Here is a 16,269-nt window from a genome sequence, read left to right on the forward strand (position 1 = left end):
CGGAATTGGGCCAATATATTAAGGTTGAACGTACAATCCCAAATTCTTCAAATGAAAATTAAGCGCTCTCAGTTGGCGAGACTACTTTCATCCCAAAACATAAAATCAAGGCTACTTTCATCTCTATTTTAAAATCAATTAGTCTCAAAAAACTGGAAAGCTTTTCGTCTTGATCTTAATGTTGTTTCTTCTCAAATAAAAGTAAAGACGAATTTGGAAAGTGGTATATTTTATTTACCTGGTTCTACTGATAAAATAATGTAACTCAAGTTTTCACAAAGTTAATTTATAAGAGTATAAATATATACACTGGTCGGCATAAGTATTTTGACAAAATAAATGTTAGATGTACCCATAATTTGAACTTACTTCTTGTAAACTTTTGTCATCAATGGGAAGGTAATATAAATGCCGTTTGAATAATACAATACATTTCATAACCCATTCAGTATTTATTGAAAAGGACGAATATGTGTAAATCTACTTTTAAATCTAATTTTTAAACTTTTTTCCTCGAATTGAAAGTTAAATTTTTTGATTCAAAAAGTTTTTTCAAACAATAAATAATAGTAACTGCAAAAAGAATTTTTCAAAAATCATTTTGCTTATATTTTTTATGATTTTATGAAAATGTTTAGAAACATGAATTTGAGCTATATTTTTCTTTTTTTCATACAAATTTTTTCCGACATTGTCACCTTTAAAAAATCATAAAAAATATAAGAAAAATGATTTTTGAAAAATTAATTTTGCTAGTAACTGCAATTTTTGTTTGAAGAAACTTCTTGCATAAAAAAATATAAGTTTTCAAGTCGAGGAAAAAGGTTTAAAAAGTAGATGATTACACAAATTCTTCCTTTTCAATAAGTACTGAATTGGTTAAGAAATGTATTGTATCATTCAAACGGTATTTAAATTACCTTTCCATTGATGCCAAAGTTTAAAAGAAGTAAGTTCAAATTATGAGTATATTTAACTTTAGTTTTGTCAAAATACTTATGCCGACCAGTGTACATAAGAGTAAAATAATATTTAAATCCATTTTAAGTTAATGCATTTCTTTTTTTGGTCAGATCGAGCAATTGGCTAGTATTCTGAAAATAAATTTTTGGTGGAGAAAATCTTTGATGTCGACTAAACCAAAGACACTTCAATACACCGGAAAATCTTTATGATATTGCACACGATTTTCGCATGCATTAACAACCTGCATGCGCGATTAATTGACATTTTATGAACTCTAATTGCAGATGCAGACGAAATGCAATGATCCCACTGACCCCAGTTGATTTGCGTGAGTGCGAGCGAGCCAACCGTAGAGCCGATAACAGTAATGGCCGAGTGGGGAGGCGAATGAGCGGGCAAAGAGGAGAGCCGATTAATTGATTGACGTTTGCCGCTGTTGTTGTTGTTGCCTTTGGTAGGTGGAGCGTAGCTGTGAACGTTAACCCTTGTTAACCCCAGTGGTAAATTAAAAGTACCCTTCAATTGTTGTATTTTTATTGTTCATATTTTATTTAAATAGCTAAGCACATACATATACACACATACATTCAATTCACAAGCTATAAATTAATTGCCGTCAAAATTGAACTAAGGAAAATTGTGGTTTAATACGTAAAAATTATTTATTTATGTGGTAATTTTGCTTTTGTGCTCGGAAAATGCTTTACATTTTACATTCAGTACAGCTAGATTAATCTATGGCTAATTGTTATTACGATATATAAAAGTAATAAACGTTAAAACTCTTTTGTTATGTGGATATTTACACGGGCTGAATCATCAAGTTGCACTCTAAAATTAATTGCTTGTACTAAAATTATGTTAAGTTGCTGCGAATAATTGTAAACTTTAAACGGCTGGGACGGCTGATTTGAAATGTTTTTGTTTTTCTTGGGCAACTTAAGGGCTACAACTTACGAGCTAAACATTTACTTTAAATTACATACGTTGAACAAAAAACAAACATAATACAAGAAATATGGGACTTGTTTAGGTGAGAGGACATTGACGTGTGCGAAAACCAGGAATATACAATCACAAAAATTAACAACGTGCAATATTCAAGGTGCAACGGCCGCCAGGTCCTCCTCCATTTAATTGGGTGCTTCATTTCTCGTTGGTTCGGTCGAAACAGTCTGACTGCGCGACCTAAGGGTTAAGCCAAGTCCAAGGCGAGAGCGGGAGCACTATAGGTGCCATCGCACTGGCCTCCACCTCCTCCTCCTGATCCTCCTAAGCCCCTCTCGCTCTCCCCCAACAGCGAGTGCTGCGGCTCCAAGTAACTGTTATTCTCGCTGCTGTTGTTGATGCCACCGTTAGCATAACATGAATGATCGTGTCACATCGAGAGCGTTCCCACTGCCGCCGCAGCTGACATTTGCGCACTGTGCTGCTGCTGCAGCTGGTGTGAATGCGCCGCCGCCGCCGCCAAGGAGTGACTATGGGCAGCCAGGTGCGGATGGAGTCGCATCGCGGGTATATTCATCGCCGCCATCGGATTCATCGAGTGGGCCAGAGAATGGGGCAAATGCAAGCCAGGCTCCAGTTTCGCCTTGGCGTCCAAAAGTTGGCTATAATCCGCATGCTGCACACCCACGCCCATCACATTCGGATCGCTGCCCTTCTTGTTCTGTTTGCGCTCCTTGGCGCGGCGATTCTGGAACCAGATCTTCACCTGACGCTCCGATAGGGATAGCGTCTGGGCTAACTCGCTCTTCCGCCGGATGGTGATGTAACGGGACGTGCAGTACTCCTTCTCCAGTTCCAGGCGCTGGAAATCCGTGTAGACCACTCGGTACTTGTCCTTGGTTCGGGTTTTTCCTACGGAACAGAAAGGAAAAACACTGTTAGTTAACTTGAAAAAAAAACGTTTGAAAATTAAACCAAATCATGCAAAGACTTATAACTTATTATCAAAAACCATTCCAGAACAAGTGAACTCATATCATCAAAAAAATAAAAGATTCAACATTGGTGTTCTAAAAATCTATAGACTTTAAAAAGACTTTTATCTATCCACCAAAAACATTAAAAATGTATTTAAGCATTCCAAGAATAATATAAATCTGAAAATCTCTATTTTTGAGCAGAAATTAGGAAATTTAACAACCATTTTTAAATCAACAAATGTTACTTAGACCATTTTTAAACAATTGTACTGCATTGCAAGCATTTTTAAATTAAAATATAATCATATTAGAGAACTGTAATGATTTATAAAGATCATGTGCAATTTTTTTTTGTCGTCAGAGGGCCGTGACTGTTGACCAAGTTTGCAAATTGTCGTGCCACCTGATTCTCGGTGTCAACCGAGTGGAGTGACTGGCGTCAGGTGGACAAACATGTTTCTCTGAACCAGCTCATCTCGTTATAGTAGATGACAATATTTAAATTATGATAGCCATAGAAGGCTGTCACATGCTGTATACCAAGATTGGAGGAGCAACCCCAAGTCGAAGCGGTAAACTTAAAAAAAATTCCCAAAGAGCCGACGACTCTGGGAGTAACGACGATTCTCTGTAGAATCGTAGAAATGGTCTATATGGCGCTGAGCTGCGCAATTAGTCAATCAAAATTCAAATAAATGACAGAACCACAAACACACTGGGAATAGAAAAAACACCAGAGAACGTAGGATAGCCCATCTCCAAAGGCATGAAAAAGGCCACGGGATCGTGGCACAGTCTGACTACGTGATAAACACACCCACACCAGCGAGAAACATTTTTTTTAAAGCAAACAGCATTTCGGCTTGAGGATTTTGCTCTAATTTTTTATGTACAACGATACCGTAGTGTTCTCACAATTAAAATTGAGCAAATAGGCAAACAAACAAATATTTTCACAGATGATAAAGTTCAACAGTAACAGAAAGAGATATAGAGAAGGTAGAGTGAGGAACAGAGTGCAAAGAGTAGGTGTTAAAGACCTCAAGATGCCCTACGTTAAATAATATATGGTCATAATAATGATAAATTAATCGTAGTATTTGCTTCTAATCTGGTAAATTATAAATTCCTTCGATTTGCTTGTGTAAAGTAATTTGTGTGGTGTTGACATGAATTTTGACATGAAGGTCGTATAAAAAGCCAGTCCTTTGAATTCTTCCTCATTTAAGAATTGTTTCTAAAGAAATATGTTTAAGTTAGAGAACTATCTTCGATTTGTATGCTATTTAAGAAGAACCACATAAAAATTACCGGAACCGTAACTCTGTTCTTCATAAACCACTTTAAATCGGTACTTCAGGCCTCTTATCTCCCGCACTCTTTTATTTATTCTTTACACTTTATTTAGACGTGAATTTATTGCTGTCGCTCTTGCTTCTTGTTTGCTTAGTCTAATGTGGCAATCGTATGATGAAGAAGTCTGCAAAAGAATAATGTTAAAGCCCTGTTAAGCACACACTCATAATCTAGTTTTTTTCGCTTCACATTATAAATCTAAAATTTTCAGTCTGACTTGCCATTTTTAGTACTTTTGTTGGGAAAATCCTCTTGCTCGTCTGTTCTTGGGCCTACAATCTACTGATAAAATGGTCTTGGCTCCCAAAGCAATCCAGCACACACAGAAAAATTACTTGTTTAGACAGACTTGACGGATTTGAGGAGTTGCTCAAATAAGAAAAGAACTAAATTAAAATAACAATATTATCAGCTTTGAGGATTTACTGAGTAAATTCTACAAAAAAAAAAACACTTTCGGATGATTTCGCAATGTGGAGAAAACTATGGGTACGATGAATATATTTTCAAAGCTGTAGATGAAGTTACGCAAAAAAGTGGTTGATATGTATGAAAAATAGCTAAAGTAAAGGTTTTCTAGAATAGGTTAATTCTGATATTCTTGAGGAATGTTCAGAGGTATAAAATATTTGGTTCGTTTAGAAGTTTATTCATTTGTTAAGCAGATATTAATTTCTAATCGTTGGCTAATAAACTGTATTCAGTATTATAGGTCAGAATATATATCTTCCGACCTCATTTCCACCATCTGTGGATCAGAAACGCACAGAACAACCTCGAAGAGGCTGCACCACATTGGGCGTTATCTCTATCATAGACTCACAAACCCACACCACTTGGCTTTATCTGGTTACCACTTGGAGGCTCCAATTCCTCACACCTGAAAACGAAGCACAAACATGAGAAAATCCGCACGGAATTAGGGACAAAATGGAGCACACGCTGCGGGCGGTGGATAATGGGTAGTTCACGGGTGCCTGGCTCAGCTGACCTTCACGGCCATAATCTAATAAATCGTACACGTATTATATGCACAACTATAAAGTTACTATCCCAGCCGGACTGAGTGTTTTATTGCGTTAATAAACGAGGCAAGACAAACGCCCTGAATGTGGATCAACTTAATCCTAATGCTAATGCTCCATTGTCTGAACCACTAAGATCCTACTAAGTACGCCACTTTCCTCTTCCCCAGAAAGATAAGATTGTGAATGAAAAACCCCGTCATTTTGGCAAATAATTGCGCTTAAAAATCTGTCTGCTATATATCTGGGGATATTCATCTGTTATATATATTGCTTGGCTTCAACGTATTTTATTAGCAATTAAATAAAATTTGTGCGTCAAGGTGTGACATTTTTTTATGACTTTGTCACTGGGGCCCATCGCGTCATGAGTGAACGCACTGTAATTTATATCGAATGGGGTTCTTGGCTCGATACATTCCCCTATAAGTTGCACCACCTAATTGAAAGTTTGATTTTGAACTGTTCATGCTATTGACTGGCATTTTTGTTTGCTCTATAGGATCTCTCCCTCCACAAGTAATGATAGATTACTTAGTTGGCTTTACCCGTCGGCAAAGTTCTAAAAGGTGCGGACCATACGCACCTTCTAATCCCAGTTGAGGTCTGTATCAATATCGATGGAGTTACGAACTGTAGAGTTTGAAGCCCCGGGGGTAAATCGTTGAACATTTGTCCAGATAAGCTTTAATGGTTGTTCTTCACTCATCGAGTGCGTATATAGTAAGGGTCTTCCAGGGGAGGAGTTTATGGGCTGATTGGTTTCTGTGGGTTCTCTAAGCACTGTGCGAAATATTATATGACCTATAGCTTCTATAAGAACTATTTCCATAATACTAAATGAAGGAGGTATTACAATCTGTTCAGTAAGAATATGTGCTATAAATTAAATCATTCTGATAATATATTGTCGTAACACCCCATAGATCTCTCAGTGCAATCAATAATTCCTGGCTAAACACCAACAAATCCTACTGTCGTACCATACCATAACTTCAAATGCCGACAAAGAAAACTGTTTAAACACTGGAAAGCGATTCTATAATATCAAACACAACAGAAATAGACCATGAGTAAAGATCATTTGGGTAATAAATTATATCAGGTTGAGGTCTAGTCTAGTCTTGTCTTTTCCCTATTAGAACAGCTGTTGATTGCTGGGCAATTATGTGGTCCGCCCCCTGGGGAAAAATCAGTGGCCAAGGACAAGGGCAGTTTCAGTTACAGTTACAGTTACTGTTGGGTAACTAATGTTGCTGTTGCGGTTAGTTACGGTCACTGGTGGAGGGTCTTCAGATGTTATGGCTTACTATAACACAGGCGTGGTGGTTTTTTTTCACCACCCCCGCTGGGCGTTAATTTGTCACTGAGTGTTGAGCACCCCCTGTGACATCTTCCTTTCGGTTGTTCGGTTCGTTGTCTCTTGTCCAACCCATGAAATTCTATTGGGAGACATTTATTACCTGACTTCCATAAGTTAGCTCTGCTCGAATTTAAACGTTATTGTGGTTGAACATTAAAGCTCAAAGCGAAAGTTTTGTGGCAAAAGGAAGTCCTCGAAAGCCAGCGGAAAGAGCAATTTCATCAATGGCACCCCAGAGACTTGGACACACACAAACCTCAACACTTGACTTTTTTACATCACCACCCCTCTTCTGTTGGAAGTTTCCCCAGTTTTCGCCTAACTTAAAGACTTTGGCAAAATATTTGGGTTTTTCTTTGCTAATATTTCTTTTTTTTGCACTGCTTTTGCTTTGGCATTTTCCTTTCCGTTTTCCAGCATCATAAATGTGGAATGTAGAAAGGGGGCGCATCGGGTTTATATAGTATGTCTGTTTGTCTCTCACCACCAAAGCGACAATATAACAATAACATTTATTTGGCATTTTGCTGCTGTTTTAGCTGCTCTTATATCGTAAATATTAGCTCAAATTACATCATAAAATCATTTGATTCGATTTGACGTTTATTTTTCCTTTTTCTTCCTTTTCTGGGCTAGAGCCTACTATAACGGTATCCGGTCCTTGGGGGGAAGATGGTGTAATAAAGGGTTTTGCACAGAGTTTCCGGTTTTTGGGAATTGTAAATTAAACCAGTAGCTTCCTTTTTGTTTTGCAAAGGGAATTGTTGGTTAAACTTTGTGTGCCTTTAAAAGGTAATGTGGTAATTAACTTTTTAATAAGATGGTATGATAACTTTATTCGATTATGTAATTTAGTAAATTGCTTGAAATTATTGCCAAGAAATTGTAGGTAGCTTATAGACCGGCTCATAAATATCCACACACATATAAAATTAAGCTCGTACAGGAAAAGAACATTCAAAATGGCCACCATCAACATGAGGCATGCGACATGCAAACACTTTATATGGCATGCAGACATATGCAAATGTAAGTTATTCTTTGAGGTTTTCCCCTCGATGGGAGTGGTCTCCCCCAGATATGTACATATAAGCCCTCCTTCTTCTCCCACTTTGATCACTCTGGCACGCAGCCTTATAAAATGCCAGGAGTTGGGAAAAAATGTACCAGGCGGAGTGGAAATAATAATATTATCAGATCGCGTGCAACAAACGAATGCCGCTCGTACGTGTTCAGATATATGTGCTACATGCATATATATATATGCGGCACGCAACCTTATAGCACGCCAATGGCAGCGATGGCTCCAAAAACCCTCCAACAACTTTAATTCCAAGTCTGACTCAGAGCTCGTTTTATTTATGGCTTGAACAGAAAAAAAAGGTAGAGCGAGATGGAACCAAAAAAGAAGGAGAGGCTAATATAGCCAGAAAAAATGGCAGCCATCCAACACACAAAAAAAAGTGCGGCCTGCTTATGGCCTGAATGAGACGCCATTAAAGCCATAAATACTCCAAGTCAGGCAATAGAAAAATGCAGGGAAAAATACAGAAAAAACTCAATAGTAGAAAGAAGGGGTATTTTTCTTAAGGCCACAAAATTTTTTTCCAAATGTACGTTAATTATTTGCCACGACGACGACGACGCATGCAATAAAATTTATGACTATATGATTTGAAGGAATATGAGATGAGAGGGGGGGATCTTTATGATATGCCCCTCAACCCAAAATAATTGCATGCATCAAAACGAAAAACACAAAAATCGCATTAGAGTCAAAAAAAAGAAAGTTAACTATAATTTTGTTTAGTAATAAATTGAAAGAAAATGGGTATCCAAGGAAAAGATTAGCCTCCTACCGCTTGAGTCCAGCAATTCACTCAGATCCTCTAAGTTGGGAGAGCTGCACAGTTCTGCGATTCGACGGGGATTTTACAAGAGTTATACATATATGAGATTAGAATTCTATTAGTTAATTTAAAGTAATACTATAATTTAGATTATTAATAAACTTTTTCTGTAAGATTTCAAGATATAATGTCATCACATATATCTTTAAATGATATATGAATGTTATAAAGTCAAGCGACTTTTTCGCTTCAATCCCAATCACTTGATATAAAAATCAAGGCTTATCAAATGGAATATATTAAGAACCCCCCTTAAAGTCATTTAAAATCTATTCCGCAACTATTGACCACATAAAAACACTATAAATATTTGTAAGCCCATTGGAACCCACATAATTGAAAGCAAATTTGCGCTTCATAAAACTATTAAACAAAATAATATGCAATAAATTCTTACGGCTACGGCCGAGGAAGCAAACTATAAATTTTCTAGGGATTCCCCACCGATTCTCCCTTATCTCAATGGGTTAGCCCAGACAAACGGTTCGGGTCAGTGTGCAACAATATTTGTGTAAACTCTGAGGTGAAACTGAGCAAATGCTGCAGGTGCAAACAAAATCAGGAAAATATATGTACTGCTCAGAAATCTACAATCCGACAAGAGAGTCCCGTTCCGGGTAATAGTAATCCATGGGCTCATCAAGCGTATAATCATCCTAATCAAAGTCGGGCATAAAAATCACAAATATGGCAATCATATATATTCTCATTCATTCGTTCATTCATGGTTATGGGTCGTTCATTATACGATGGCAGGGGCATTTAATTTAGTTTTTTATAATTATTGCTACTTTATTGTATTGTTAAGCGATTAACGTTGGCCATATACGTATGAGTATATGGGGAATTGCAAATCTTTCTTTCCGTTTTTTGCTACCGTATCGTAAATGTTGTCACCTCATAAAAAGAATCGCCAAACAACTCGAAATGAAATCAGAACTCGCTTCGTCACTCGCGTTTCCCCCTTCAATTTTCAATCAGTCAATCATTCAATCGGTTGACTTAGGCCTGAGACATAAGCAGGTGTCATCCGAACCATCATCATCATCATCGGGCACAATTTTCTGTTGTCATAATTTAGTTCGGACCAATGTTGATTGACAATCGGATTTTCCTGTCGCTGCTTGGCCAAGTTTGTCCCCCCAAACAAAAGGCTTTCGCCCCGGTTCCCCCAATGTGTACTATATATAGTATAGTATAGTATAGCTGTATACTATACTGACCTGGCACTTCTCGTCCATTATGATATTATGGTTTATGACTGAACAGGAAACGTAAGCTATAATTTACAGTTTCAGGGGTCTCTTTCACTCTTTCTTGTTTACTTTTATTGATAAAATTACTTGAGGCAGGACTGGGCAAAAGATAGTTTGAAAAGAAGGGGTAAGTTGTTTCGATTGAAGTTATAAAAATATCTTATTGGGGAAAGAAAAAAGGATATGGTTTAGCAAAATATTATAGATAGTTCAAGAAAAGTATTACGTTTATACTTATCATTATAAGGCCTTACAACCTAAATATTTTAGTTATAGTATTTCTTTTATTGAAATCTCCATAGCCTATTATATTGTAAAATATCCTTTATTATATTTCAAAACTGACAAAGAAAGGTTGCCAATTTCAATAAATACTTTGCTGACACATTTTGTACCCCCATTTTGAACAGTTACCATTTTAATTTATCACTTTATTGACTAAGCTTTTCGAAACCCCAATTTAAGCTCTCAAAATCCCTAGCGCCTCCAATATAAACTCGATACACCTCGAATGGTATATCAAAATAAATCGAACAACATATACAAAAGTGGAGACCTACGAATATACTCATATACATAGAAACATGGCCTGTGTGTCTGGGGCTTTGGAGCAAGACTAAATTTTGTGGCTATTACCAATATCGGAGCCAATACAAATAGCACAGAAAAAACCCAAACATGATTTTGTTATGTATTTGGACAACTAAGCCCAAAGTAAATGACACAATGGTAACAAGTCCGTGACAAATAGAGAGGGACGCCCAGCGAGTTCTATGCTAATCCCATCATGTCAATCAACGAAGCAAACGTACACTCCATATAGATCATTCCGAACCAAAATTTTACTTCATTTTTGACACATGGAAGGGAAGAGAGAAAAAAAAACTATGGTCGGGGTATGGAAGGGTAAATGTCAACGGCAAACATCGATAGTGCTGATAACGAAAACGAACCATAGTTCGACTGTAGTTAGTGGCCATTTTTAATGGCTTATCTTAGGGGCCCCAGACCAAAAAGAGACCAGCCCCAAAATCGGACCACAATTGTATCCTATCTTTTTATATCGATGAAATACTACAGCATTTTCAGTGCGGCTGGGAAATCAATATAAATCCAAGCCTTGCCATATATACTTTTTACTTCTCTTTTGTTTTCCCTTACTCTTTTCGATTATTTATGTGACTAGATATAAATTTTCTGTGCATATTGACACATTAAATCTCAATGTGTCAGGTGGCATTTGTTTTTTATGTCCCAACACGGGCAATGCTGAGGATCTATAGACAATCCCGGTAAGAACTTCTTGGGCTGGTAGATATATTTATTCGTTCGCAGAAGTTATGGCGATAATAAATTATTATGTGGATTTTTGAAAGTGGAAGTTGGAAAATTAAAAGTCTTAAAAACCATTAAGGGTTAAATACTAAGAACAAATATGTTAGAATATGTTAGGGACATAAGAATTAATGGTGGTTAAATCAAGAAAAGGTTTTTCACATATTTCGAATACCTTTTCACAACATTCAAGCCGAAAACTAAAGTTTTTGCCGTTTAATGATTGCATAGATTTGATCGTAAATGTCGCTATTTAGTTTTTATTGGAAGTAATACTAATTTTTATTGGTTTATGGCCCTATATTGTTTTAATCAATATGCCCGTTGCAAACGCAACGGCATCGCTTATCAACAATGGTTTTGACGTTTTAGATAACACGAAAAAAAACTCTTTTTTTTGTGGCCACGTTTTCATATCACTTGGTACATTATTGAAGCAACAGAAAATAGAACTCGTAACCATTTAGAGAGTATTACGGTGAGTGGAGGGTGGGAACCCAGGACTTATTGACAGGGCGGGCGTTTATTTGATTTCCCCCACGCTAATCTAATCGCAAAACCTGCCAGAACCACCAGCCATTGAAACAAAAGTACAAGGCATCTGGATCCACTGGCAATTGTGGTGCCGTTTTATTGCCACACCCCAAAAGTTGAAGTGGTTCTTTGACGTGCCCTGCAACATGCTCCACAAACCAAAAAAAATGGAACTTTTATAAATCTATTAAAAATCACGAAATGTTAGTCATTGCAGGGATAGAGTTAATGCGTAAATGCAGTAATTGTTGAAAAGTAGAAGGTGCTGTTATAAATTATATAACAGAACTTATTCGTTCATCTAGGTTAAATAATACAAGTTATAAAGTATATTATGAAAACATCTTGGAAATATGTTTCTAACATTTAATCTACAATGTATTAAAATAAAAAAACCTCAAAAATCGAAATCACTGAACCGCCAAAAAGTAAATTCTCAAACAAAGGGGTTGAAAAAAGGTGTTTTTGAATAATGAATACGGCAAACTTAAGTTGCCTTGTCGGCTTGATCAGCTGGATTAAGCGACAGCAACAACAACGGGCAACGGCAATAAACGTTAATTGCATACCAACAGATTTTATGGGCTTAATGGATATCGGCGATATTGTCGATATCGTCGTCGTCGTCTTCTTTTTTTTCTTGACATGCGCCCCGGGGTCATAAATCGTCAGCAAATGTGTGAGTGTTTATTCCTTTCTTGTGTTTGTGATCGCTGCATTGACATTTGCATTGCTTTTGCTTGTTTTTTAAAAGGTAGGTGGGAACAAGGTAAACAAAATGAAAAAAAAACACGAAATAATCGCAAGAAATTTGCATGAACTGAGGGAAAAAGAGTGGGAAATTACTTTGATCTTTTCCTTTAAACACTTTTCTCAAGAAAACATAGCTAAACCAAAAATGGAATACCTTACACCTTTGAAAACCCCAATCAGACACTCCACACAATGCTAATTGCTGTGAGATCGGTTCTACCTATCCAAACTTCTTATATCCATCATCCATTTAATTTATTCTCTTTCCATTCCTTCACTTTGTTTAGTTTTTCCATTAAGTATTAGAAGGTTTTTGAAAAAGTTGATCAAACCGTTTAGAAATTTTTATAGTTAAATTGATTTACGATACAAAATTAGTCAATAGAATTGACCGAGACAGAGTCAAACAAACACAAACACTCATTCGCCTAGTGTTAGGGCATGCCCATAAATCAAGGCGTCGAATCGGGGATCTCTCGACCCCAACTGAATATCATAAAACTGGAGCTTGAACAGAATTTGATTTTTATGAGCTAATTGGCCATTGGGCTTGGATCCGCGGCAGGTAAACGGTTTCTTATAAAACCCCATATATGTAGACAGATCGGTTGGGGAAAAGCGCGAACAGCACGAGCTTGACGGGAAGACAATGCAATGCACTGTGCTGGGGAATATTAAATCTTCGAAATTTGGAATGTGACGAGGCGGATCCGGGAGAAACCCATAGCCGGGGAAGGCGCAATCGAAGGTCATACCAAAATTCAGTTATACCCAAATTGATCGGAGTGACTAAGAAACTGAGTACACAAAAATTGGGAAGTGGTTTTCGATAAGTTTTTTTTTACTTACAAGCACCTTTTAAGTATTACGTTATATAAGGCGGTTTCCTATTAATTGATCATTAAAATATATAGTCAGTCTTAAGTGGCATTTCTGGTTTTACCTGGTCGTAACTTCTTTGACATCTGGTAAAAGGTATATTAAGGTATTGGGATATATTAAGCATTTACAACCATTACGCTGTTCTAGTGTTCTTTGTGCTCTTTCTTAAGTTATTGTATCTTAACTTTGCCCCCGAAACCCTCTATAAAACTTAATATTTCAAGTAATACTCCTAGAGATTTAGGAACTCACCTGGCTGTGGTTGCGCTGGATAGGCGGGCTTCTTCATCCACTCGTAGTATTGTGGCTTCGATGGCGATGTCCTATTGTTGTTGTTCACCGAATTGTTATTATTGTTGTTGTTGTGGGTGGATGGACTATTGTTGTTGTTAGCAGCGACGGCACTTAGGTGATGGGCCAAATGGTGATGCGGCGACGAAGCGGATGTGGGAGCCCCAGGACTTGAGATCTCCGATCCTGAAACCGTAATCGGTGGCGATGGCAGACCCTCGGTGATATGTTGCTGATGATTGGGTGGTGCGGAACCAGGTCCTCCTTCAGTGGGACCACCAGAACCACCAATACCACCTCCTCCACCGCCGCCACCGATGCTGCTGTTGGTCTCATTGAGCTGTGGTGCACCTGGAGCACCACTACTGCTGCTGCCGGAACTGGCGGAACTGCTCGAGGCATGGGCATGATGATGGTGGTGCTGCTGCATCAGCTGGTGCGCCGATGTGGGTACATTCTGGACGAAATTATCGGCCGTACTCGAGGCGGGTGAATGCCAATCCCCGGCACCGGCTGCCGCCGCTGAATGGAACATGTGATGGGAATTGTAGTACATCTGGTGGGCAGCGGCCGCATGATGGGCGGCATGCGATGAGTCCACATCGCCCAGGAACTGATGATTCGGCGGCGTGTGATGATAGTTGGGGGTCCAATTCCATGGCTGACCCGCTGCCGAGGCATAGGCCAAATTGGCGGCACTATGCTTTTGCGTGTAGGGCAGTGTATTGTAGTAATGCGAAACCATTTTTGAGGTTATATAAGTTCCGTTGCGCTGAAGATAATCCTTTTATCCAATCTGTTGTACCGATAATCCCTCTTTAAGCTCTTGGTCTCTCCACTTTGTTGGACAATATCATTTAATTGCACATTTTCTGGAGTTTTGGTTGGGGGGTTATAGAGGATATTTTGCTTTGTCAATTTTTTTACAGCTATCACTTGGCTGGTGATGTGTTTTAAGCGTCACAATCACACACATACAAGGTATCGATACTATTTCGAACCAGTATTTTTTTCTTAACACTCACTCACGCGTTGGAACTTTTTTTTTTGGAGATGGTATAGAATTGTTTTTGAATATTACTCCGTTGCGTGGCGACGTCAACTCAGTACGCAAGTCGAAAACGTACTGAAACAAACGTAGAGCAAAACTCGACTGATAAAAAACCCAAAGCAACGGAAAATCAGATAAACAGGCAGAGAGGCTCAAACAAAAACAACCACCCGAAGAGGTTCGATCTATGGTTGTCTCTTTCTGTTACACGCAGACACCCATTAGTTGGTATTTTTTTAACCCTCATTTCCGTTGCACGTTCGAAATTCAAGATGGCTTGTGTGCCCGACTTGCCGTCTCTCTCTTGCTTGTGCCCCATCTCTTTCTAGCCGCGTGCGATGGCTGGCAGGCAGGTAGCCACGCCCCTTTGAGCCAGGTAGGCAATTTGTCGTAATTTCTTGGCCAAGAAAAACCCCTTTTCCTTTATGGCCCGCTTTCGATTTGTACGTACTTTAATTGCAATTGCCGTTGGCTAATTAAGTAATTGCATAGATATAAATGCGTGTGTATGATGCAATTAGTGGCTGTAAAATTATGTTTCCACGATCGTAACTGCGGATATATCTCTATCTGGAGATCTGAAGAGGACAATCAATGTTTTACCCTCCAGATTTTATTCTCCCTGCACATAAACCGTATATAGTTTGTACACATTTGATGTGTGGTTAGAACTTCATTGTCCAGATATTTGTTGTTTGCCAAGCAATTGTCGTTTATATGGGCGCCTCGATATGGTCATATCACTATAGTTACAGTTATAAAGCTAAAGCCATAATTGCCATATAAGCAATGATATTAAAAAGCCGGGAAAGCAATGAAAGCGGAAGAAGTCTGGCATTGATAGGGTGCTACATGTAATAACCATTCGTTAAATAATATTTAAAAGGGTTTATAAAAACTAAAAATAGGACGTTTTCACGCAAATGTAATGAAATATATCGCCAATCCGTTTAAAAACTGTTCGTTTTTTAAAAGGTTTTAATCAAAAGCAACCATACGAATGCACAGACCAATAGAATATAATAATAACCTAAGTTATGATACGTGATTATTAAAATAAAAACTTATAATTTATCAGAATATTTATAGTAATAATAAATGTAAAATAATTTAAATTTATGGCATATAAATTGTTAACATCAATATACATTTTCAGTGTAGCCAATATAACGAATATAATATACAACAATTTTATGTGTATAATATAAAAAATAATGCGCCAGCCCCAACGATCTAAGAGTTATTTCTTTTCATTTTTATTATATTTAAAAAACCACACTTTTCTTAAGTTGGTTTTGAAGTTGAATCCATAATTGAAAGACATTAAAAAAAAATGTTCTTTCGAAAGTCAGATGTCTGGGTCCTCTGCAAGTAAGATTTTTAGCTATATTTTCCGCTTTGTAACGAAGTTAATTAAACAAATAAGTTGTTTCTTTTGGATAGGAATAAAGGAAATGTAATAATTAAAAATTTAAATTTAATCTGTATTAGTATCCAGTATCTGTGTTAATATGCTGACCAAAATGAATTCAACCAATCCATCTGGCAGATCGAAATTTTACAAACCTTTTCTTTATTAAAAACTCGGAGAAATATTTGATAACTTAAATCAGTTAAAC

General features: G+C 37.5%; 1 protein-coding gene across 1 annotated transcript; it reads right to left on the reverse strand.

Annotated features, from left to right (window-relative positions):
- Positions 1-1,603: 1,603 nt before the first annotated feature.
- cad (caudal type homeobox) lies at positions 1,604-14,706 on the reverse strand. Its single transcript, XM_017090449.4, has 2 exons — positions 13,561-14,706; positions 1,604-2,826 (listed from the first exon to the last, which is right to left on the reverse strand). The coding sequence occupies exons 1-2, from the start codon at positions 14,342-14,344 to the stop codon at positions 2,345-2,347; spliced, it is 1,266 nt and encodes a 421-aa protein (XP_016945938.2). The 5' UTR covers positions 14,345-14,706; the 3' UTR covers positions 1,604-2,344.
- Between the last annotated feature and the right edge of the window lie 1,563 nt (positions 14,707-16,269).

This window comes from Drosophila suzukii, chromosome 2L (assembly GCF_043229965.1).
Source record: "Drosophila suzukii chromosome 2L, CBGP_Dsuzu_IsoJpt1.0, whole genome shotgun sequence".
Classification (NCBI taxonomy): Eukaryota; Metazoa; Arthropoda; class Insecta; order Diptera; family Drosophilidae; genus Drosophila; species Drosophila suzukii.